Source organism: Microcaecilia unicolor, chromosome 6, assembly GCF_901765095.1.
Source record: "Microcaecilia unicolor chromosome 6, aMicUni1.1, whole genome shotgun sequence".
In the NCBI taxonomy this organism is placed as follows: Eukaryota; Metazoa; Chordata; class Amphibia; order Gymnophiona; family Siphonopidae; genus Microcaecilia; species Microcaecilia unicolor.
This window is the reverse complement of record NC_044036.1, coordinates 101,087,982-101,114,445: the sequence shown is the minus strand read 5'-3', so window position 1 is coordinate 101,114,445 and position 26,464 is coordinate 101,087,982. Positions and strand designations below refer to the sequence as shown.

General features: G+C 44.1%; 1 protein-coding gene across 1 annotated transcript; it reads left to right on the top strand.

The window, feature by feature from the left end:
• Positions 1 to 1,678: 1,678 nt before the first annotated feature.
• Positions 1,679 to 25,147, top strand: ATP6V1G3 (ATPase H+ transporting V1 subunit G3). Its single transcript, XM_030207835.1, has 3 exons — positions 1,679 to 1,817; positions 13,626 to 13,726; positions 24,676 to 25,147. The coding sequence occupies exons 1-3, from the start codon at positions 1,736 to 1,738 to the stop codon at positions 24,847 to 24,849; spliced, it is 357 nt and encodes a 118-aa protein (XP_030063695.1). The 5' UTR covers positions 1,679 to 1,735; the 3' UTR covers positions 24,850 to 25,147.
• The last annotated feature ends 1,317 nt before the right edge of the window (positions 25,148 to 26,464 follow it).

Genomic DNA, 26,464 nt, shown 5'->3' with positions numbered 1-26,464 from the left:
AATATTAAGACAGAAATAAAATAATCATAATATCAAGACTAACTGTAAAAATGTTTTCAAAAGCAAAGTCTTCAAATTTTTGCGAAAATTCAACAATATTTAGAAATTGTTCTAAGAGAAGTAAATAAATAACTCCACAAAAAAGGATTATTCCAAGGACTTCTTATATCTGACCCCCAATAACGATAGAAAATAAAGGAGTCGAAACATACCTGCTCTGGTGACAAAGGAAAAGAAAAAAATTGTACCAAATATTCTGGACTAGAACCATCAAATATGCCAGTTCAAAACAGTGGACACTGGAAGCCATCGTAACTTTATAAGACATCTCCCCTTACGTTCCTACCCGTAACCTCCGCTCTCAAGACAAATCCCTCCTTTCAGTACCCTTCTCCATCACAGCCAACTCCAGGCTCCGCCCTTTCTGCCTCACCTCACCCCATTGCTGGAATAAACTCCCTGAGCCCATATGCCAGGCCCCCTCCCTGCCCTTGCTCAAAGCCCACCTCTTCAATGTCACCTTCCGCACCTAACCACCATACTTCTATTCAGGAAATCTAGACTGCCCTCACTTGACACTTGACATTTCGCCTATTAGATTGTAAGCTCTTTTGAGCAGGGACTGTCCTTTTGTTAAACTGTACAGCACTGCGTAACCCTAGTAGCACTCTAGAAATGTTAAGTAGTAGTAGTAGTAGATGAAGTAGCATGGTCGGACCTCTTTTTGCAAAAAAACTAACTTGACTGCTGTATTCTGGATATTCAATGTCAGCCCATATCCTGGTACCATCACTATTTATTCAGGTCTGTTGCAGCGTCTAGAAGTTATCTAGGTATCCCCAATATTCAGTACTGGTACTCAGATATCCAGGTAAGTTAGGCCTATGATATTTGAAGATTGGTAGGTGACCAGATAACGATCGGCTTTGCCTCTATTTGCCCAGACCGCCCCTGCAGTAACCAGATAGTTCCGCAGAGGGCATACATAATATTCAGAGACACTATCTGCTCCCCTGCTGTTATATCACTTTCAATATCAGGCTATAAGTTTGCACTCAGGGCAATGGAGACTAATGACTTGGCCATGATCACAAGGAACAGCAGTAGGATTTGAACCTGGCCTTGCTGATTGTCAGCCCACTGCTCTAACCATTAGGCTACACCAACCTGAAATATTTTTGAATTTGCTTCCTTTTCCCTATTGCAGCTAAAATGAAGGGGTTACCCTCTGCCATCCCCCAATCTGTTACTTTTTTTGCCTTTTTAGAAAATCATCATTGTAACAGCCCACATATACTAATATCAATATTAAAATGCCTAACCTTTGGAGCAGCATGCTTTGGAAGAGGTATTAATGTTTATGAACATTTTGTTAGGCTTTGTTTAGAGGTGGAGAGTTTATTTTCTATAGAAAGTATGTTTTGTTTTGTGGGGGGGTACATATTTGGAGTAAAAATACTGTACCCTCTTGAATACTGGTATAAACTATGACAGGAAAATGCCAGACAATGTCTTTAATTTGCGTCTCTGATAACCTAAATGACCATGTGTTTGTTATTTCTGTCTGGGGCTTCTCACACTGCACAAAACCAGTTTGGGCAGCCTAGTTTGCTTTGGATTGGTTCTACCATGCACTTGTTGGTACAGCAGAGATAATGGGATGGCTGTCTGCTCTCTATAAAACTTCCTGACATACCTCATTCTTCCAAGGGCGACCTGAACAGAAACTGTCAGCATGACCAGCCAGTCACAGGGAATTCAGCAGCTCCTCCAGGCTGAAAAACGAGCCAAGGACAAACTAGAAGAAGCCAAAAAACGTAAGGATTGTTTTTAAATCTAGTTTTTATTTTAAATAATGAAATGTTATGCACTGCAGGGAATGGATTGGCTTTCTGGTGCTGACTAGCTTTAAATAACAGAGGACCTCAACACTGAGCAACAAGCAGTGTCTTCCTCATCTAGATAAACTGATTCCACAGGCTGAGGTTAATGCTTACAACATTCATCACATGCAGTGCTATAAGCAGTATATGCAAGAGATAGTGTGCAGCGAGCTGGCCAGCAGCTCCTGTTTCTGAAAGCCTAATATCTTTCATTTAACATCCTCTTGATCCACCCCCACCCCCGGCTGCTGTCACTTACACACACAATATTTTATTTCAGTTTGGTATCCTCAGGATTACTTTCTTTTGCAATTAATTCAGTTACCTCCCAGGTTATTTTGTACCCAATAGAATACGTTTTAAGATTCTATGGCCTTTCTATGGTACAACCAAAGCAGTTTATATATTACAGACAGGTACTAGTGGGCTCACAATTTAGCAGGCAGATGAGCAGAGGTAAATGTGAGCGCTAGGGGCCATTAGCACCAAATTAGCGCCTGCATTTACCTGCGCTTTATGATCAGGCGCATGTAGCGCTGGAACAAAGCGCACACAGCAGATCAATGCAAGTAGCATGCTAAATGTATGCTGGTGTACTCTATCATTCTGACACCCCCATGAGTATTGGTAGAGCGCGCTGAACAACGGCTCTCTACAGCTCAAAACTCTAAGCCAGCTTGGAACTGGCATTAGGGCAGGAGGGGGAAGCAGGACAGTAGCCGGGCAGTAGGATGCAGCTCTCCACCTGGGCTGTGTCAGTGGACACCCCCCCAACTCTCCAATCCTTATGGCTCTGGCGACCGTGACCCCCCCCCCCCCAAGTCCCCACAACCCCCCTGGACACCCACACAGGGGGGCTGGAGATCCAGTGGACCTTCAGCCTCCCCTAACCTCCAGCCCATACCCTGGTGGTCTAGCGCCGAATGACTGCGATCCCTCCTGAACCCTTGCTACCTTGAATAGTACGCACTGGGCAAGGCTGGGCACTGCCATTTTGGGGGTGGCGCTCATAGGAGGAGGAACTAATGATGATCAAACACAGAGAAGATAACAACAAAACCAAAGTCAGTAATGATGCTGTCATAACTTTAATCAAAACAAGGCACGACTCGACACAGACTTGTGTTTCAGCCAGCTGGCCTGCATCAGGAGTCCAATGTCATTAGAGTTGTTGGATTCTATGTCATATGCACCATTAGCGTTACGGATCGAGCAACGTTGGCGATCCTGCTATAGGCACACCCTCCTCAGTAGCCACTTTCCAAACTTCAATCAAGTGCTGCAATCCAAATTGTGGCAGCGCCATTACTGACTTTGTGTGGTCATGTTTGCTGTGCTTGATCATCTGTGTTGATTTGTGAGGATTTGTTCTTCTGTTTTGCAGTCTATCCCACTGCATTAACCATTAGGCTACTCCTCCATCCCTAACTGCTTGAAACCATGGTGTATTTTCAAATACAAATGTGAATTTATGGCTATTCTTTTACAAACCAACTGAAAGGCCACATTAAAAATGTGACCCCCACTCCCCATGTCAAGATGTAGCTCCCTCTGAGGCAAGCTTTGCAATCTCCAACCTGCTTTGCCTGTGCAGGGTAAAGGAGTACAGTGGGCAATCTAACAATGCACCCCCCCCCCCCCCGCCTCCAATATGCCTAGTAAAGACCCCTAAAGAGGAAAGTGGGAGAGGGATGGAAAGGATCAGCACCATAAGTCATTCCAGAGGAGGCTGCAATGTAACACAAAGGGGTGGGTGTGAAAGATTTGATACAATGAGAGTTGCAGCCTGATTTGGGGGGGGGGGGGGGGGTCAGACAGGGATCAGTGGTGTCTATAGCCATAATGTTTAGATTGGCAACATGAGGGCAAGCTAGGTATGCCCACCACCACATCACATACCCCCATATCCCCACTTTTAAATTAGCAATATAAGACACCAGGACTTTCTATGCATATAATAACCCCCCCTCCCCCCAAGCCAGTTTCAGCTACCTAGTAAAACCACCATTATAATTGATAGCAATATTCAACAACTTTTTCTATGTGGGAGTGAAGTCTGAATTCTCTCTCTGTCTCTCGCTCTCTCTGTCTGTCTCTCTCTTTCTCTGTCTCTCTCTGTTTCGGTTTCTATCTCTCTCTACCACCTCCCACCCCCATCTTTGAGGTGTATAAGTCCTTTGCAATTTGCTGAAGGTCAACCCAACCACAGGGGCAGCACTGATATGGCATTGAATGAGCATTAAAATCAGGCAGGATTATTGCTACTCTGGGCTGAATCCAATGGCTGAAATTAGGATGGCAAGCCATTTTTTATGATGACACGTGCTACCCTGTGCCACCCCATAGCAATGCCAATGGTGGGAATACTTGAATGGAAGGAGGCCATTTGATATCATTCATTCATAAGGGTGGAAGGGTGGTCAAGGCACAAATCAAGCTATTCAATTCCACAATCAGTTTATGTTTTAACTTAATTACACCTGGTTTAGTTAAGATTTTATGCAAGAGCCCATTACTAGTATCAGGATAGAGCGGGTCTCTTGAGGTGTTGCCCTGAATGCTGTACCTTATATAGCACTTCTGCTGCTGCTCTGCAGGAGAGTGAGGGAAGACTGGAACAGTGGTTGGCAGGCATAGTTTTTGCATCATGTCTTGGCTATTGAAATAGCTGGTTCTAGTGCTGCAAATCACTACGTTTAGTTACTAATCTGTGCTAAGGGTGTATGAGTTTTGCCAAATAATGTGTGTTCAATGGCAAAATCATGTGTAATTTCCCTTAATGTATGTTGTTTTACCACAACATGGTCTAAGTAATAATAAGATATAAAGCATACAAATACATGCAAAAACATTATTATTATACATGTTGAATAATGCAGTTTGTATTTAATCTGACAAGCTGAGTTATTCATGAAAGATAGCACTAGCGTTCCACCCCAGCAGCATTGGACCGCTGGTGCTCCTGAGAAGTCCCTTAAAGGGGTTGGTGTCAAAACACTTCTTTCCCACAGTACCCCTCCCCTACCGACAGTTGCAGCATCAATAGCACCCTTCAGTAACCCCCATCTCGCTGACCCCCTGGTTCTACTGTGTAACACTGTCACTACAAGTATGTACTATGGTCTTCAAAACTCACCTTTTCCCCATTCTTTCCTATAAGGCAAAAACCTTTTTAGAATAATACTCTATGGGAGTGGAGGAGTAGCCTAGTGACTCTGGGTAAATCACTTAACCCTTCATTGCCAACGGAACAAATGAGTACCTGTATATACTATCAGGCTTATTTTCGAAAGAGAAGGGCGCCCATCTTCCAACACAAATCGGGAGATGGGCGTCCTTCTCTCAGGGTCGCCCAAATCGGCATAATCGAAAGCCAATTTTGGGCATCCTCAACTGCTTCCCGTCGCGGGGATGACCAAAGTTCACGGGGGCATGTCGGCACCCTAGCGAAGGCGGGACTCGGGTGTGATTAAGAGATGGGCGTCCTCGGCCGATAATGGAAAAAAGAAGGGCGTCCCTGATGAGCACTTGGCCGACTTGGTCCATTTTTTCTTGCAACCAAGCCGTGAAAAGGTGCCCGAACTGACCAGATGACCACCAGAGGGAATCAGGGATGATGTCCCCTTACTCCCCCAGTGGTCACCACCCATCCTCAAATGTCATACCCAGCTCCATGCAGGTCCCTGGAGCAGTTTTAGTGGGTGCAGTGCACTTCAGGCAGGCGGACCCAGGCCCATCCCCCCCCCCACCTGTACACTTGTGGTGGTAAATGTGAGCCCTCCAAAACCCACCTAAAACCCACTGTACCCACATGTAGGTGCCCCTTTCACCCCTTAGGGCTATGGTAGTGGTGTACAGTTGTGGGGAGTGGGTTTTGGGGACTGGGTTTTGGGGAGGGTTGGGGGGCTCAGCACTCAAGGTAAGGGAGCTATGCACCTGGGAGCAATTTGTGAAGTCCACTGCAGTGCCCCCTATGGTGCCCAGTTGGTGTCCTGGCATGTCAGGGGGACCAGTACACTATGAATTCTGGCTCCTCCCATGACCAAAGGGCTTGGATTTGGTCTTTCTTGAGATGGGTGTCCTCAATTTCCATTATGGCCGAAAACCGGAGACGACCATCTCTAAGGTCGACCATCTCAACATTTAAGTCGACCATCTCTAAGGTTGACCTAAATGTTGAGATTTGGGCGTCCCCCACCGTATTATCGAAACAAAAGATGGACGCCCATCTTGTTTCGATAATACAGATTTCCCTGCACCTTCACGGGGACGGCCCCAGGAAAACTTGGGCGCCCCGTTTGATTACACCCCTCCATGTAAACCACTTTGAATGTAGTTGCAAAAACCCCCCAAAAAACACAGAAAGGCAGTATATCAGGTCCCATTCCTTTCCCTCCCCTTTTACCAAGTTGCGGTAAAAAGAGGTCTTAGTGCACCCTTACATAGGTCTTTCTGGTTTTACTTGTGCTGGGAAATAGCTGCTTTTCCATATTTTTTAAATTAACGGTCATGTGCTAATATTCTCCTTCATTCTTTTCTGGCATGCGCTAATATTGTCATTAGCACACAGCCATTAACAAAAATTAGCATGTGAGCCCTTACCTCCACCAATTTTGTAGGCAGTAAGGGCTGATGCGCTAATCCTGCGCCAATCAGCACCGGCAATATAGATGCGCTAACTGACTAGCACAGAAACACTCGCTCTCCACCATCAGACATGCCCCCTCCCAGGATAAATTGAAAACAATACTTTTTAGTGTGTGGTTTGTGTGTGCACATTCAGAAATGATCGCAGGACGCCTCAGTGTATCTTGCGGTAAGCCCTTTCAAGCTGCAGTAAGCACGCACTACTGCTTACCGCAGCTCAGTAAAAGGAGTCCTATATGTTTTCACTAAATTCATTTTTTTTAAATGCAAAAATGATTTTAAACCAAAAAAAAAAAACCTCATACAATCCAAACTGGTAAGTCTCTTCTGATTTCATATTCCTTTCTTTTACAATATATTAGTGTATACTTTCTCCTTGATCTCCTATATAATAATTTGTCAATCTGCATCCCTGGATGGCTGGCTGGCTGGATTCATAACCGTATGCAAATGACATATACATAATCGGCTCGCCTCCAACCTTCCCTTCCCTCTCAGTGTCCCGCCCTCGCGGAAAGAGGAAATTACATCAGAGGAGGATGGGACACAGAGAGAAGGGAAGGCTGGAGGCGAGCCGAGCTTGCCGCTTTCACTGACGCTGCTGCATCTTCAGGTAAAATGGAAGGAAAGGAGGGCTGTTGTGGGAGAAGAGGGCGGGCAGGTGGGGTGGGGCGAGTCACTGGACATTGAGGGGAGGGGAGAATCGCTGGACATGGATGGGATGGGCAGGGGAGAATCGCTGGACATGGATGGGATGGGCAGGGGAGAATCGCTGGACACGGAGGGGAGGGCAGGGGAGAGACGAGAAATCACTTAGACGAGAGCCTTCCTAGGGCCCGTTTCATTTTTGGAGAAACAGACTTTTTTTTGCTTGTAAAGAAATAAAACATATGTCTTGTCCTCTTTTCTTGTCTGCCCTACACCTCCTGGCTCTGATGTTTACCTCTAAATACAGCTAGTCCCTTATCCCTTTAGTGGCAGAGTGAACTAGCTACCAGGCAGTTCTCACTAGATCCCAGCAGCAGCTACTGCCGGTGACCTGGGAGGCAGCAGATGGAGTTGCCCAGCATCCTGCCAAACCGGCATGGGCAGTACTAAAACAGCATCTTTCAAAGTAAACTATAAATAATCTCCTCTATAAAAAGGACGGAGCCCTTTATGGGTTGCCCCATATTACACAGTGGGTGGCCCAGTTTCATCTGAATCTGCAGATTATTTACAAACCCACATTTAACCTTCTGCCCCAGGAATGGTATCAATTTTGCTGTAAACTCCCCCCAACTATTCCAAACCAATTTGATATTTGAAGAGTAGAAGACTGAATTTGATGTCAACAAGCAGCTTATTTATTTATGACATTTGTAGACCACCTTACAAAATCTTAAGGGGGAGACTGGAGCCATGTAAAGACAGCAGTGAGAAAGCTTTTTGCTTGGTTAAGGTTTGGCGAGTGGAGCAAACTGTGTGAATCAGAAAGAAACCCTTATGCAGATCCACCAGCACCCAAGCAAAGGAAGGTGAAGGAAGTGACAGGAAGACTCAAATATTTTAAAATCTGTACAGTACAATAAGAAACTGTATAACCAAAGAATAAGGAAATTGAAAAATCTATCAACTGGGAATGTGTTGTAATATGTATTTTACAGAAATTTGCTACCATGCTCTACACAGCTAAAATGTTTTAAACAGTACTATAATTCATCCATGTTCATACATTTCATTTTTTTAACTATGCTTAAATATATTTTTTAAAATGCTTAATGAATCCCACCATATGCTATGCTTTATAGACTCTGCATCTGCCGAAGGAGGGCACCTGAAAAGGTGCTTGTGTTTAACACACCAGCTGTTTCACAGTTTCCATAAAGTTTATTAAAGCTGTTCTGTATGATAGGATACAGATGCAGGAGTTTTATAATAAACCTACAGATCAAATCTTCTATGGATTTGTAAATGTGAAAGACAACAGTATATTTTTAGAATCTGCTGAAAATTACACACAGCACTCAACTATACCTTGATTTCTCAGTTAAATGTCCTGATAACCTTATAATAATATCAGGACGGACACAGTCTACAACAAATGCTTTCAATGGCTGCAATCATTGATAAGACTACAGTTGTGTCAAATAGTTGGATTTGAGCTCAGAGTAGATGGATTTCAGTCTAGCTCCAGTTTCAAACACAGATACACACAAATTTCTCCAAGCCACAGTATAGCTGGTAAAATAGCCCCAGCTAAAAGATGACCTTATTTAAAAAGATGCCACCCACCCCCCAGTGGTAATACTGCAAGACAACCACTAGGAGTCACCAGCGCCATATTGGATTACAACATCATTCCTACCCAGACTACTACTCACCAGCACTTCATTATGGTAGGCCTGGGGGGTGGTATTGGGGAGGTTTCAGATCTTGGAGGGGATAGTTCATGGTGGGGGCTACCATTGGGGGGGAGCTAGTTAGGTTGGGAGGGATGATTTGGGAGAGTCGCTTTGGGGTGGGGTGGACTTGTTGGGGGCGCTCAAAAGGGGCATTTTGTTTGGAAGGGTCCTATTTCCAACTGTTTTTAAATTGGTATTGGGCCCCTCCACATTGCAACCCAGGAGCTTCAGGCTGCAGCTTGGCAGCCCAGTGTTTCCAGGTCTATTGATTGAAGCTGCATGCAAGTTCTAGGTTGACCAATAAAAATATATATTTTTTAATCTTCATCCGAGGTTGCTCGCAGGCAGCATTAGTCCTTTACCACAGAGATACTGCAGGTTGGTGACTGCTGTGATAAAGTTCGCCTTTTACCAATCCTTGATAACTTCTCGCTCAGTGCTTGCTGAATATCAGTCTGTAAGTGTGTACCTGAAGCAATGGAGAGTTAAGCAACTTACAGGAAGATGCTCCGAAGTCCCAGTCAAGCACCGATCGCTATTTTCACCTCGGTAAAAATTATTATTATCTGTGGGGATAGAGGGTGGGGTTGACAGGGTCAGGCAAGGCCAGAGAAAACAAGTGTAGGCATTGCTTTTTGAGATCCTGGCTCCACGCTAGGAGTCACGGACCAAGAAAGGGATCTACGTGTCATTATTGATGATACGTTGAAACCTTCTGCTCAGTGTGCTGCTGCAGCTAAGAAAGCAAATAGAATGTTAGGTATTATTAGCAAAGGAATGGAAAACAAAAATGAGGATGTTATAATGCCTTTGTATCGCTCCATGGTGCGACCGCACCTCGAATATTGTGTTCAATTCTGGTCACCGCATCTCAAGAAAGATATAGTGGAATTAGAAAAGGTGCAGAGAAGGGCGACGAAAATGATAAAGGGGATGGGATGACTTCCCTATGAGGAAAGGCTAAAGCGGCTAGGGCTCTTCAGCTTGGAGAAAAGGCAGCTGAGGGGAGATATGATAGAGGTCTATAAAATAATGAGTGGAGTTGAACGGGTAGATGTGAAGCATTTGTTTACACTTTCCAAAAATACTAGGACTAGGGGGCATGCGATGAAGCTACAATGTAGTAAATTTAAAATGAATCAGAGAAAATTTTTTCTTCACTCAACGTGTAATTAAACTCTGGAATTCGTTGTCAGAGAATGTGGTAAAGGCGGTTAGCTTAGCGGAGTTTAAAAAAGGTTTGGACGGCTTCCTAAAGGAAAAGTCCATAGACCATTATTAAATGGACTTGGGGTAAGCAGTATAAAATGTTTTGTACTTTTTTGGGATCTTGCCAGGTATTTGTGACCTGGATTGGCCACTGTTTGAAACAGGATGCTGGGCTTGATGGACCTTTGGTCTTTCCCAGTATGGCAATACTTATGTACTTATATACTTTAACCCACTTGCGTTGCACATGTAATGTATACAGCATAATCACTGTGAACCAGTGCCAGTGGAGAGTCATTTTCAAAGGAAAACTATAGCAGAAGTTCCTTTGGAAATCTGTCTGCATGGCCAAGAGCTGACTGAAAAGGATCCCGTTTTTATTCTTATTTTCACTTCTGTAAATATTGTTTCTGAATTGACAGTCGTCCTGCTTCTTTTTACTTCTAACTCAGTTGGAACTAGATTTGGGATAGAACACCATGCAACTACCCAGGAATTTCTTCCACTGTTTTATATCTTCCAGCACACTTAGTCCAGTCACTGCCGTGACAGTCTTCCGCAGGAGTTCATGCTCCCTTCTGCAGCCCTGCAACCATAAACCCACTAGGTGTCACCCTTAAGCAATGACCATGACTCTCTTCCCCAGTTGTTTGCACACTTCCTCTTTAGCCTCCTCTACCTACCTTAACTGACCCAGGTCATGTAAGGTCTGACCAGGGGACTAAATCAGGGACCCAGGGGTGGCCCGACCATTGGGCCACCTGAGGCAGGGGCTTCAGGCGGCACTCATCAGGAGTGGCACCTCGGAGGGGCAGAATCTCCCCCTTCATGGCGTTTTACCTCATGGTGACATTCCAAACCCAGCAGCAGCGATTCCCATTCGCTGCCCTGCCGCCATCGGCACCTAACTCTTCCCTTTACTCTGGCTTCCTCTCTGATTGAACTTCCTATTTCATCAGAGGCTCACGCAGCTGCAGTAAAGGGAAGAGATGGGTGTCACGATGGCAGGGCAGCGTATGGGAATCGCTGCCAGGTTTGGAACGTCACCATGAGGTAAAACGCCACGAAAGGACGGGGACGGCATCTCGGCCTTGGGGGGGGGGGCAGCTTGTTAGCTCCGCCTCAGGCGGCATCTTGCCTTGGGCTGGCCCTGCAGGGACGTTCCAGAAAGCATTTATCACCTGAACAACCAGACTAGCACTATTCTTTTTTTTTTTAATGTTACTTTTTTCAGATTAATAATTTTTTTTACATCAACATTTCTTTTTCCTCCTCTCATGCCACATTTCTCACTTCCTTGTGGTTTGCTTCCCTCTCATTTGTTCTCTTAGCTCTAGCGTTCTACAGCCACTCAATCCCACTCCCCCTTTCTGTCCTGCCTAGAAGTGACAGATCGCTAGGGACCTTTGAATCACACACTCTTACTACTGAGTACTTTAAAAATAAAGTGTAGATGAAAAGCTGTGCACACAAGTTATTCTGTCCTTCTGGAATCTTAGAGGATGAAATGCCTTGAATATAGACAAATTAGTGACTTGAGAAAGAGGTACTCAAGAAAGCAGGAAGTAAAATATAGTTCTTCCTTGCATGTTGTGTAATATTCTTTTACTGTTTTTGAGAAGTTAGCATGAGTTAGACATTAGATCGATTTAGGTCGCACCCTTACCAGATTAGGAAACCTGGGGGATCTTTTACAAAGGCGTGGTAGTGTTTTTAGCAGGAGCTAAACACTAGAAATGCCCATAGGAATATATGGGTGCCTCTAGCATTTTTCATGTGCACTAAAACCGCTAGCGCATCTTTGTAAAGTCTTATAAAATCAGAGCATATAGATCTTACAGCATCACGTCTTCACAAGTGGGATTTGATTCAGCTAGATAACTCTATGTAGTGTCTCATTGCTTCTCTTATTCTGATTATTGTAAAATACAGCCCTTCTCCATCCTTCAGGTTTAGCTCTCCTCACCAGTTCTGCTACTTTGGGTCTGTTCGTTCGTTTTCCAATCTGTTCTCTACAGGAGAGAAAAATGTCAGTTCTTGTTTTGGGTTAATCACTTTTGTTATTGGATATAGTGGTTCATTTGGTTCACTGCCCCCCACCCCTCAATTTTTCTCTCTGGAGAGTTGCAACTACCTGTTCCTCCCCCTATCCTGTCATCTCTGTCTATCACTTTCTAAGCAGCAGAGTATCTGAGCCAAATGCTGACCATCCAGGTGTTCAGGATCAGGGGTGTACAAACAAGGCAATTGCCCTAGGCCCCAAGCCTATTCAAAGTTGAAGAAGATACAGCCTGTCAGTGTGCTTTGGGGGCACCCTCCTAAATTTCTACCTTGAGCACCAATTCCTGATTGGGATCACACCTGTCTTTGCAAAAGAAACCATTATGTGATTTATATGGTCCAAAGCGATTACTCAGTGAATCGTATGGAGAGAGAGAAGATCCTCAAGTTGCCTATTGTTTATATGGGACATGCAGGTCATGAACCATAAAATAACTTTACAACAGTAACTGAGAATTATGAGTAAAGCTAGGCCTCTGTGAACAGGCTATGAACAGGTTAAGAGTCACTGAGAAGCTAAATAATAAGAATTACGCAAAAATCTGAATCTCATGTCAGCTTGCCCTTCTTTTGTAGAAACAGGCAGATATGGAGTCATAACAGAGATATGTGTGGCAGGAGAATGAAGTAATATAAGGGAAATTTGCTGCTGATCATGAAAGCAGATAATGAAGACGACATAACTTTGGTTGCAGGGAAGATGGTTTTTGCAAAGTAGGATAACCTTACTGACCTTACTTATGATAAGCAAATATGTTATGAAGAACTTTGTACTTCCAATACTAGTCTATGGGAGAAAAGGGCATAAAAAGAGAATCATGGACAGAAGCAATCAGAGAGCTAATGTCAGAGGTCACGTTTGTGTCCCGGTTGCTGTCTCATATGAGAATTAATTAATTATATTACTTATTCTAATTGTATTCCTGATTGGTAAGTGCAATAAACAATTACTGATTATTCTCATATTACTATAGCCTTCTGTGTCTTTCTGTCTCTCCATCATAATTCCGGGAGTCCTGGCCATTCCAGGTTACAGGTAACTAGTACCTTTATACCTGAGAGAGGGCAGAAAGATAAACACTATCCATGTTGCATCTTATGAACTCCAGAAGGAAGCTCTCTATTGCATAATACAAGTACTAGGACAAGCACTAGCAGTAAATTTGAGAGACGAGATCACACTCCACATACCCTGGCTAAGGAGTGAGGTGCATTACTGTTACAATATGTGCACAACTAACCCATTTGGACATATTGTCCTGAGAGAAACCAAGATCTAGGGTAGAATATGAAGCTGCTAATGGCAGGGATGAATGTTAAATAACTCTAAATGCTTCTTCATGATAATGTGTCAAACATCACATTGCATTAGCAAATTTTCTCTGGATACTCTTAAACTGTAATTGAACCAAGGACTGCTCTAATGTCTCTTTCTGTTCAGGTAAAGGAAAGCGACTAAAGCAAGCTAAAGATGAAGCCATGGCAGATATAGACCAATATAAGCTCCAGAGAGAGAACGAATTCCGCCGCATACAATCTTCGGTGAGTCTGATGGTGTGAAATAGCCAAGGAGGGAAACAATACTGGATGGTGAGGCTATGAATCACCTGATTTTGGAAAAGCTGCACTCGCTCCCCATTCAGTGGGGGATGAAAGTTAAAGATTTTGATTGTTGTACAGTCATTTAAGTCCTTCTTATTTGACTAACCTGTTTGTTCCATACACATTGGGTCATAATTTGAGATCTTCCCAGCTGTCTCTTCTCACTGAACTAACATTGGACTCAAACTGTCCTCCACAAGGTAATCAGTTTTTAGCTTCTGTAGTCCAATTCTGTGGAATGCCGATCCTCTGGAAATTCCCCAAGAACCAGTGGCGTACCTAGGGTAGTTGACACCCGGGGCCGGTCATTTATTAACACCCCCCCCCCCCCCAAAATCCAGTACTAGGCATACCGAGAATACAAAACACTCAGGACCTATAGAGCAATTCTACCATACCATAAGCAGTCATTTCTACGAGTCACACAAGGAAAAGGAAAGCATCTTAAACACTACAGTGAGCACTAGAACATCAATTCACCTATTGTAAAACGAAAACAGACAGATTAGTACAGATCGTCGATCAATGCCAACCGAAAGCCATGTCTTTTTCACAAACACAGATACACCCTAATCCACTATAGAATAAGTAATCATAAACTTTCTATTTAGACAAAAATTAAACTGAACCCCCGATGCCAGACTCTGCATACAATGCAACACCACAGAAACAGAAAATGTCCCCTAGTATTGTGCTAAATATAAAGACAGCAGATGTAAATTTGAAAAAACTAACAAATACTAATCACCACTTTACAAATTAACAAATAGAAATAAAACAAATACAGAAAATAAAATAATACCATTTTACTGGACTAATACATTTAGCTTCCAGAGGCCATCAATAGAAATCCAGAGGCCAAAATCTCCTTCCTCAGGTCAGTACAGTATAGTGCTGTTACAGTATCTTATCCTGACCTGAGGAAGGGGGTTTTGTTCTCTGAAAGTTGTCAAAATATATTAAAATTAATCCAATAAAAAGATTACCTTATTTACATGTTCTATTTATAAACAACATAGCTACAATACTATATCCTAAAGCAAAATAATAAAAATATATATTTACAGTTTGTTGTCTCTGGTTTCTGCTTTCCTCATCTTCTTTTCACTGTCTCCCTTCCATCTAGGATCTGTCTTTGCTCTCTCTCTGCCATCCAGTGTCTGCCCTCTCTAATGTCCCTTCCATCCAGTGTCTGCCCTCTCTCTCTCTGCCCCTTCCATCCACTGTCTGCCCTCTCTCTCCCTTCCATCCACCATTTGCCCCAGTCTGCCTTCTTTCTCTCTCCCCCTTCCACCCACTATCTGACCTTTCTCTCTGCCCCTTCAATCCGTCTGCCCTCCCTCTCCCATCCATCCAGGGTCTGCCCTCCCTCATGCTCCCCACTTCCTTCCAGGGTCTGTTGTCCCCTCTCTCTCTGCCCCCCCCTTTTCAGCCCCCAGTTCCACATGCCCCTAGTTCCAGCCCCAGCCCACATCTCCCACCAGCCCCCCTTTTCAGCCCCACTATCCCACCAGTTCCCAGCCCTTTTCTCCCATCAGTCCTGAGCTTCAGCCCCCAGCCACTTCTCCCTGTCCCCTTTTCAGCCCCTAGTTTCAACCCCAGCCCTTTTCTCTCACCAGTCCTGAGCTTCAGCCCCAGCCAGTTCTCCCTGTCCCCTTTAAAGCCCACAGTTTCAGCCCCTGCCCCGTTTCAGCCCACAGTTCTAGCACTAGCCCCCTTATCCCAAATACCCTCCTTTTCAGCCCCCAGTTCCAGCCCCCTTCATCCACATGCTTTGCAACCCCCCTTTTCAGCCCCAGACCCATTCTCCCACCTGCCCCAGGCATGGACCCATTCTCCCTTCTGCCCCCTTGTCGGACCCCAGTTCCAGCTTCAGACCCCTTCTCCCCTCTGAGCACCCCCACCCCTCCCCAATCCCCTTCTCCCCTCTGAGCACCCCTCTCAGCTCCCCCACCCCTCCCCAGTTCCCTTCTCCCCTCTGAGAACCCCTCTGAGCTCCCCCACCCGTCCCCAGTTCCCTTCTCCCTTCTGCGAACCCCTCTGAGCTCCCCCCACCCCTCCCCAGTTCCCTTCTCCCTTCTGCGAACCCCTCTGAGTTCCCCCCACCCCTCCCCAATTCCCTTCTCCCTTCTGCGAACCCCTCTGAGCTCCCCCACCCCTCCCCAATTCCCTTCTGCGAACCCCTCTGAGCTCCCCCACCCCTCCCCAGTTCCCTTCTCCCTTCTGCGAACCCCTCTGAGCTCCCCCACCCCTCCCCAGTTCCCTTCTCCCTTCTGCGAACCCCTCTGAGCTCCCCCCACCCCTCCCCAGTTCCCTTCTCCCTTCTGCGAACCCCTCTGAGCTCCCCCACCCCTCCCCAGTTCCCTTCTCCCTTCTGCGAACCCCTCTGAGCTCCCCCCACCCCTCCCCAGTTCCCTTCTCCCTTCTGCGAACCCCTCTGAGCTCCCCACCCCTCCCCAGTTCCCTTCTCCCTTCTGCGAACCCCTCTGAGCTCCCCCACCCCTCCCCAGTTCCCTTCTCCCTTCTGCAAACCCCTCTGAGCTCCCCTCACCCCTCCCCAATTCCCTTCTCCCATCTGAGCCCCCTCCTCCCTTCCGTGGAGAGCGACAGAGCCCTCTTCTCCTGCCACCATCCTGCGTTTTTTTTTTAAATCCATGCAGCGACGCAGGCAGCGCCTCGTGTCTGCCCTGCTGTGTGCTGTCAAAAAAGAAAATCACTTTGCCGGCGTCGGGCCTTCTCTCGCTATGTCCCGCCCTCGAGGAAATAGGAAGTTACCTCAAAAGTGGGCGGGACATAGCGAGAGAAGGCCCGACGCCGGCAAAGCGATTTTCTTTTTTGACAGCACACAGCAGGGCAGACATGAGGCGCTGCCTGCGTCGCTCGCTGAATGGATTAAAAAAAAAAAACACAGGGTGGTAGCAGGAGACGACGGAGCACCCCCCCACCCGCCGACGCCCGGGGCGGACCGCCCCCACCGCCCCCCCACCTTGGTACGCCACTGCCAAGAACCAAATTCTTTAGTATTTAGAAACTCTTGGAAGGCTTTTGGTTGAGGCTGGGAAGGGACAGTGAGGACATTTTTTTTTTTTTACTTCTATGTTTGTAATCATTTAGAGGTCAATACTCAAAAAGGTTTAACTGGGCAAGGGAGGCAAAATCGGCTACTTCCACTTGTAAGTGCCGGCACTCTCACAAACAAAAACTCAAGTGTTGACACTATTCTTTTGGACATGTTGTTTTGTGAAACTGGTTATTCCCACTAGATATGTTCCCAATTACTGACAGTTTTCCTACAGTTTTATATTATATAATATATATTTTAAAAAATTATTTTTTTTTGTTACAAATGATTCCATGTTCAGTGAGCCTTTTATAAAATAAACTGCAAATTGTGAATATCACAATTAAGACATCCCTTTTCTGTACAAAATAGGGCTTATAGGGGCCTGTTTATTAAAATGTGTTTGGGGAGGGGAGGAATTCTACACATGGCACTGAAAAAAATGCACTTAGCACCATTCTATAAACCTTAAGTTAGGCGCGGTTTACAGAATACACATAACAACCATCCCTGTGATTAAATTTAGATGCGGCCACTTACACCAACTAAAACCTGGTATAAATGCCCATGCCTATTTAGGCAGAGATCAGGCGCATTCTATAACAGTGCGTGTAATCTTTAGCAATGCCCATGACCTAAAATTGCGCATGTAACTTTAATTGCCATATATAGAATTCCCCTCTTGATGCTTAACCTAGGCTTTAATGCACATTAAGGAAGTAATTTTATAACGGTGCATCTATATACAGGCATCTAGAGGTTCCGCATCAGCACAAGGGCTCACACGTCATGACACTGGGGTTCCTCATTTGTAAGGAACACCCCTGTTTCAACTTTACTGTCCCTGTGGCGGTTTGGCACTTAGAGGGTTATTCGATAATGTGGGTGCTAATTTTTATGTGTAAGACATCTACATACCAGTTTCGACTGTTCAATGCTAAAAATGCAGCTGTTTAGTAATCTAATAACATTTGATTAGATACTATGAATATGGATCTTCCGAGGTGAACTTGGAAGTAGGTGTATCACCTTATATCTTCATCAATCTAAATTCATTTGTAATAAGTACATAAGTATTGCCATACTGGGACAGACTGAAGGTCCATCAAGCCCAGCATCCTGTTTCCAACAGTGGCCAATCCAGGTCACTAGTACCTGGTAAGATCCCAAAACAGTACAATGCATTTTATGCTGCTTATCCTAGAAATAAGCAGTGGAATTTTCCCAAGTCCATGTTAATAATGGTCTATGGACTTTTCCTTTAGGAAGCTATCCAAATGCTTTTTAAACCCCACTAAGCTAACTGCTGTTATTATATTCTCTGGCAACGAATTCCAGATTTTAATTATATGTTGAGTGAAGAAATATTTTCTCCGATTCATTTTAAATTGACTACTTTCTAGCTTCATGGCCTGCCCCCTAGTCCTAGTATTTTTTAGAAAAAGTAAACAAGCGATTCACTTCTACCTGTTCCACTCCACTCATTATTTTATAGACCTCTATCATATCTCCCCTAACCTGTCTTTTCTCCAAGCTGAAGAGCCCTAGCCGCTTTAGCCTTTCCACATAGGGAAGTCGTCCCATCCCCTTTATCATTTTTGTTGCCCTTCTCTGTATCTTTTCTAATTCCACTATATCTTTTTTGAGATGCAGTAACCAGAATTGCACACAATATTCGAGGTGAGATTGCACCATGGAGCGAAAAAAAAGCCATTATAACATCCTCATTTTTGTTTTCCATTCCTTTCCTAATAATACCTAACATTCTATTTGCTTTCTTAGCCACTGCTACACACTGAGCAGAGGGTTTCAATGTATCATCAACAATGACGCCTAGATCCCTTTCCTAGTGTGGAGCCATGCATTACGTAGCTGTAATTCAGGCTCCTCTCTCACACATGCATCCCTTTGCATTTGCTCACATTAAACGTCATCTGCCGTTTAGATGCCCAGTTTCCCAGTTTTGTATGGTCCTCTTTTTCACAATCCTCTTGCGATTTAACAACTTTGAATAACTTTGTGTCATCAGCAAATTTAATTACCTCACTAGTTACTCCCATCTCTAGATCGTTTATAAATATGTTTTCTAGCCCATTATAAACCATAAAGTTGTATTGCTATGTTTATCACCCTCCTCTCACCTATCCACCCCATCCTGTTAGACTATCTTTGCAATGCTTTGATGTTCCCATGCATACCTCCTATCCATCCCCACCCTGTTAGACTGTCAATGAAATGCTTGGAAGTTTTTCTTACATATACTGTCATCTACCACATTTGCTTATTTCCGATCTGACGAAGAAGGGCAACCTTCGAAAGCTAATCAAGAAATGTATTAAGTTATGTCCAATAAAAAAGGTATCATCTTATTTTCTTTTCCATGTTTTATTTTGTTTGATTTCTATTGATTACCTTTAAAAATGGACTAACACGGCTACCACACCACTCTACTCATAAATATGTTAAAAAGCAGCGGTCCCAGCACAGACCCCTGGTGAACCCCACTATCTACCCTTCTCCATTGAGACTACTGATCTTTTAACCCCACTCTCTGTTTTCTGTATTTTAACCTGTTTTTAATCCACAATAGGACACTACTTCTTATCCCATGACTCTCCAATTTCCTCTGGAGTCTTTCATAAGGTACTTTGTCAAATATCTTTTGAAAATCCAGATACACAATATCGACCAGCTCACCTTTATCCACATGTTTGTTCACCCCTTCAAAGAAATGTAATAGATTGGTGAGGCAAGATTTCCCTTCACTAAATCCATGTTGGCTTTGTCTCATTAATCAATGCTTTTGAATATGCTCTGTAATTTTGTTCTTTATAATAGTCTCTACCATTTTGCCCTGCACTGACATCAGGCTCACCAGTCTATAATTTTCCAGATCTACTCTGGAACCTTTAAAAAAAAATTGGCATTATATTGGCCACCCTCCAATCTTCCAGTACCATGCTTGATTTTAAAGATAAATTACATATTTCTAACAATAGTTCCACAAGTTCATTTTTCAGTTCTATCATCCACACATGTTCAAGGCCTGCTGGCTTCAGCCCCCACGTCCAAAACAGGAAGTTCAGAAGAGGTGGGATCTGCCTTTAGCATGCACAGATGCTCAAGGCCCACGCTGGCCTGCCAAGGTGCATTTTCTGTAAGGCTGGCTGAGTATCACTGCACTGGGGGGAGACAGTTAAGATGCGGAACATCTCATGGGAGAGTGGGAGAAGTGGAAGGAAGGAGAAAGATTATGGAATGCATAGGGGATGGGGAAGGAGAGAGATGCTAGAGATCACAGGGGTGGGGCTCAGAAGTAGGGAAGGAGAGAAATGCTAAACACCACGGTGGGGGGGTTTGAGAGGTAGGGAAGGACAGAGATGCTGGATGCCATAGCTGGGGACATGGGGGATGCTGGACTATGGAATGGTAGGGAAGGGAAGGGAAGAGGAAATGATGGGGTTGAGGGAGAACCTTAGGACTGGGTTTAGGGGTGAGCTTCAGCCCCCCCAAACAAAAAGGTGTTCCACTATCCCCTGTTTTAGTTTTTTTCTCTTCCTGTTTTTTTCCCCTTTCTTTAATTTCTTTTTTTATCTTTCATTATCCCCTTCTACTTCTGTGATATCCTGTCTCCAATTATTTCTCTTTTCCCTTCTCCAGTGGCGTTCCTAGGAGCGCTGACACCCAGGACGGATCGCTGATGCGCCCCGCCAGTGCCCCCCCCCGGAACAGCGTGACCCCCCTGGCGAAATAACCCCCCGGGTGCAGCATGACCCCCCGGCGAAAGAACCCCCCCTGGGTGCATGCTGCTGGGGGGGGGGGGGGGTGCCGCGCGCCTGTCGGCTCTTCGTTTCCATGCTCCCTCTGCCCCGGAACAGGAAGTAACCTGTTCCGGGGCAGAGGGAGCATGAAAACGAAGAGCCGACAGGCGTGCGGCCCCCCCCAGCGGCGTGCACCCGGGGCGGACCGTCACTCCCCCCCCCCCCCCTTGGTACGCCACTGCCCTTCGCTTATCTTAATTTCTCCTTACCTTTTAGTTTCTGCTTCTCCTGCTCATCCTCTCTTCTCTTTATGGCAGTGGAGAAGTAGCCTAATGGTTAGTGCAGTGGGGAACTGGGTTCAGTTCTCATTGTGATTCCTTGTGACCCTGGGCAAGTCACTTTGCCCCAGATGCAGAAACTTAGATTGTGAGCCCACAAGGGACGAAGTATCTGCATATAATATATGTAAGCAGTATATCAAATCCAGTTACCCTTTACCCCCTTCTTTTAATCTTTCCAGTATACTCTTCCACCTCCATCAGTCCCTTTCTTCACGAGTCTCCACTTTTCCCTCCACGTTTGTCTAGTCTGGTGCTTTTGGCCTCTGTGCATTTCCTCCCCTTCTCCTTCCACTGCAGTTTCCTTTCCTCTCTCCCTCTACAAACAGCTCATCCTACCTCACCTACCCTCCTCCTCCCCATCTTGATCCTACTAGCATGGCATCCTCTTTACTAGCTTAGAGACATGTGGTTCTGATCATATTTCCAGTTTTCTCAGTTTAACAAAAAGAAGAGGAAATACTGCTGGTTTGACAAAGGTCAGTAATAGCAAGCAGAGCAGTGCAGCAGAGCACTAGCAAATTCAAGGAGGGTCTGGTAGCCGAGGACAGGGGGTGAACAGAGTTGACTTGTAGCAGCAAGAATGTGTGGTTTGGACTGATGGCAGCATAACGAGAGGTCACTTCCCTGTGATTCCACAGCAAGGAGCTTTGATCATAGAATCATAGGAAACCTGGGATCTTGTCTTTACTGCATTCTATGGTAAACACTTTTTCTGAATGCGATTTCTTGAATTATTTGTCAAACATAAGGCAGGTAGAACTTTTAAAGGTGCAGTACCATCTAAATACCACAAAATCTAGATGCACCATGCATAAGAAGTAAAACCATTTTCTATCCTCTCAGGTTAAAAACATACCAACACAGAAGAAATTACAACAATGCATCAACTTACTTTTAGGTGTTGTAACTGAAGTATCTGGGATCAATTGCACAAAAACTGCAGCCTATGAATTTAACTTCAGTTTTGGCTTCTCTATGAACTTGCTCAGATTCACACCTACACCTACACTTGAATACAAGACTCAAGCTTTCACTCTATTTGTCATGAGATCCAGGGTGCTAAATTACACATACAGAGAGGCTGTCAGAAAGCTGCAACATTGTGGTGGTTTCAGGTTGTGTTTTAGGTGGGATCTGAAAATATCTCGTGTTGGTATTTTTGAAGCATGGGTCCTATTTACATAGGGTTACCATCCTGCTTATAATCGAATGAGAAAAACGCCCAAGTTCCGACCTAAATCGGGAGATGGACGTTTATCTCACAAAAACGAATAACGCGGTATAATCGAAAGCCGAACTTGGACGTTTTCAACTGCACTCCATCGTGGAAGCGTACAAAGTTGACAGGGGCATGTTGGAGGCGTGGTGAAGGCGGGACTGGGGCATGGTTATCACCCGAACAGAGATGGGCGCCTTTCGCCGATAATGGAAAAAAGTATATGTTTGTAGCTAGAATTTAGGGCACTTTTCCTGGACCCTGTTTTTTCACGAATAAGGCCCCAAAAAGTGCCCTAAATGACCAGATTACCACCAGAGGGAATCGGGGATGACCTCCCCTGACTCCCCCAGTGGTCACTAACCCCCTCCCACCACAAAAAAATGATGTTTCACAACTTTTTATTTTCACCCTCAAATGTCATACCCACCTCCCTGGCAGCAGTATGCAGGTCCCTGGAGCAGTTGTTAGGGGGTGCAGTGGACTTCAGGCAGGTGGACCCAGGCCCATCCCCCCCCCCCTACCTGTTACAATTGTGCTGCTTAATGCTTAGTCGTCCAACCCCCCCAAACCCACTGTACCCACATGTAGGTGCCCCCCTTCACCCCTTAGGGCTATAGTAATGGTGTAGACTTGTGGGCAGTGGGTTTTGAGGGGGATTTGGGGGGCTCAACACACAAGAGAAGGGTGCTATACACCTGGGAGCTCTTTTACTTTTTTTTGTGTTTTTGTAAAAGTGCCCCCTAGGGTGCCCGGTTGGTGTCCTGGCATGTGAGGGGGACCAGTGCACTACGAATCCTGGCCCCTCCCACGAACAAATGGCTTGGATTTATTCGTTTTTGAGCTGGGCGCTTTCATTTTCCCTTATCGCTGAAAAACAAAAACGCCTAGCTCACAAATTGTCGAATAAAACATGGACGTCTATTTTTTTCGAAAATACGGTTCGGTACGCCCCTTCACGGACCCGTTCTTGGAGATAAACGCCCATGGAGATAGACGTTTTCATTCGATTATGCCCCTCCACATGTCCTCTTTTAAGATACCAGTGCCAGAAATGGTATTCAAAGCTGACAAGTCAGAGAAACTGAATGAAATCTCTATAAACCCAGAGGATGTAATGGCACAATGAGCTGAAATGTGCTTAACTAGCACAGTCTTCTTCAAAATACTTGGTATCGGGTGAAAAACTTCACTTTTTTCTTATTTAAAGTGGAGAAACAACCTCAGTAGTCACAGCGTGGCAGCAGTGTGATAATTGCACTCAATGCCAGCGCACAATTGACTCCGTTGTTATCACCGGTCTGAAAACTCCACTTGTGTGTGAGTAAAGGCTCTATATGGGGGTTGAAAAAATCCCATTAAAGAGTAATTTAAAGCGTGGTGTTAGGCAGTTGCTTGAATACATAATGTTACTTAACTTTTACAATTTTGCCCAACGGGGCTCATCATTTCACTTTGCGATTAGCTTCCTCAGGTGGCCAAGTAACTATTGGCAAGTCACAATGCCTTATACATTGACATCCATTGCTTCCATGACACCGGAAGTGAAAGCTAAAAGCAACATAGCGCATGGCCATTAATACAAAAAAAAAAGGAAAATCAGCCATTTTATGACTGTGGCAAAAATGACCTCAGTGGGCAGGAAAATCTGCACAAAGGTGCGTTAAGGCCACTTTTTGCAGCAGCTTGGTAAAAGGGTCCCTAAGTCAACCCACTTAAAAGAGTGTTTAATGAAGTGGATCTCTTTAATTTTTTGCATATTAAGCAGCAAAAAAATATTTGATAAATTATACAAACATGCCACAGAATTGCCCCCCCCCCCCAAATCTCCAAAACAGTGCTGAGAATTTTCTAAGCCGTCTCTCAGAATTTCACTTAGCTTCTGTGGGGGACTGAACTGCACAATTTATAGCTATCTGGCTTGTAACCAGATAAGAAACAAACACCAAGGGAGGCGAATTTTCAAAGCACTTAGACTTACCAAGTTACATGGTATCCTATGGAACTTTGTAAATCTAAGTGCTGTGAAAATAAGCCCCAAATTGTATGATAAAATTGCTTAGAAAAGTTTTTTAAAAAATCCATGGTTCCTGTTGAGGCTGTATTTTCTGTGTATTTTATAAACCAGGCCCTCAGTCTCAGAAGTCACATATAATGGTCATTAATGTGCTGAAGCTAGGCCAAATCCATCAGTCATAAGTGATCCCTGACCAGTTCAGACATAAGAATCTAACACAAATGCCAAGTGCAAATGACAGAGTAAAAAACAAGGCCATCTTTTTCAGGCGAGATTTACTTTCTTCATGCCGCGCTCTGAGTTAGGCCTGTGAAATAAGCCCTAATGTCTTATCAGGTTCAAGTCTTGCCTTCAGAAACCATTTAGAAAGCTTTGCACAGTGTTTATACTAGAAACTGGAAGGTCCGTTTTCTGATCGGACTATAACAGACAATACCCTGATGTATCCTTTATCCTGTTCACAATGTTTGACTTTTTATTTTTATTTTTTTAGATAATGGGCTCTCAAGGTAACCTTGCCGTGAAAGTGGAAGAGCAAACGGCAGACAAGATCCAAACCCTTTCTAGCAGCTACAGGCAGAATAAGGAAAGGCTGATGGCAGAACTTTTGAACCTGATCTTTGACATCAATCCTGAAATCCATGCAAACTACAGAAAAGAACTTTAAACCCTGCTGATCTGTATCACGGTTTACATCTTGTTGTTCAGATTCTTTCTGGGATAAGTCAATTTTATGTGCCAGGAGCAGATTTGACAAGAAGATACTGGAAGTGCTCAGAACCTGTCATTGCACAAAATGCCCAGAGGTTGTGTGCTGCTCTTGTACATTTCCCAGTGGTAGCTGCACTGCTATCAGCTTCTTATTTATATATTGGGAAAACACAAGAGAAGTCTCTCAATACAAGTTATTGCTTTGTAAATCATCTTGGAATAATTTACAATTAAAAAGATTTTGTGCAACTGTTCAGCAAGTTTTGTTTTATTTTTAAATTTCTATTCTTCTCCAATTCAGTTCCTATAGCATGTTTAGGTTTTATAGAAACACCAGAACCTTTAGAAGATTAAGGGGCCTTTTTAGTAAATTGCTTTAAGCACATGAAGGGCAATTCTGTAGCATAGGTACTAATGTTTACAGTTCTAGCAGATATGTGTGTGTGTGTGTGTGTGTACGCTTATGTGTGTGTATGCCACCTAAGTGCTAACCTGCAAATAGATATGAACTTATAAAGCGTGTACTTGCAAGGGGAAGGGGCGGAGCATGCGGGACATAGGCAGGGCTCCCGGTCATGCATTTACCTCCAATTCTATATATGGTGCTCAAAATTGCATGTGTGTATTTGGTCATGCGTGCAATTTATTTATTTGTTTGTTTGTTTCATTTGTATCCCACATTTTCCCACCTATTTGCAGGCTCAATGTGGCTTACAATTTTCCGTCATGACATGTCATTTCAGAGAACAAATACAATTAGTAATATATATATAACATGGATGATATCATAAACAGTCAGGTGGAAAAGGGAAAACATACAATTGGTATCATAAATTGAACATGGATTGCATAATAAAGTTAAACAATACAATATAGGGAGAAAATAATCCGATTGTTAAGTAAATGATGGTGAATTACGGTTCCAATTATGAGTCCTTATTGTATGTTATGTTAAAGAGATGAGTCTTTCGTGCCTTATGAAAGTTAATTACGTTGTGAATTATTTTCAGGTCAAATGGTAAAGCATTCCACATTTGCAAACTCAAATATGAAAAGCTGGATGCATGTATTAATCTATATTTTAGACCTTTACAGCTGGGGAAGTGAAGATTTAGGAAAGTGCGTGCTGATCTTTTAGCATTCCTGGATGGTAGGTCAATAAGGTCTAACATGTAAGTCGGGGCATCATCGTGGATTATTTTATGTACCAGAGTGCATATTTTGAAAGTTATACTTTCTTTAAGAGGGAGCCAATGTAAATTTTCTCTTAAAGGTTTAGCACTCTCGTATCTTGTTTTTCCAAATCTAAGTCTGGCTGCAGTGTTTTGGGCAGTTTGGAGTTTTCTAATGATTTGTTCTTTACAGCCAGCAAGAAGACCATTGCAATTGAAGAATGAGCCAATTAGTGCTGATAAATGGGCCCTAATAATTTTTGGTGCTAATAGGGATTAATTTAAATTTACCCATGCATATTTACGCGCTGACATCCACTTGTAAAATTTACACGAGGCTCCAAAAAAGAGGGTGCGGTCGGGAGGATCAGGGGCATTTCTGCAATTTACATACGCTTT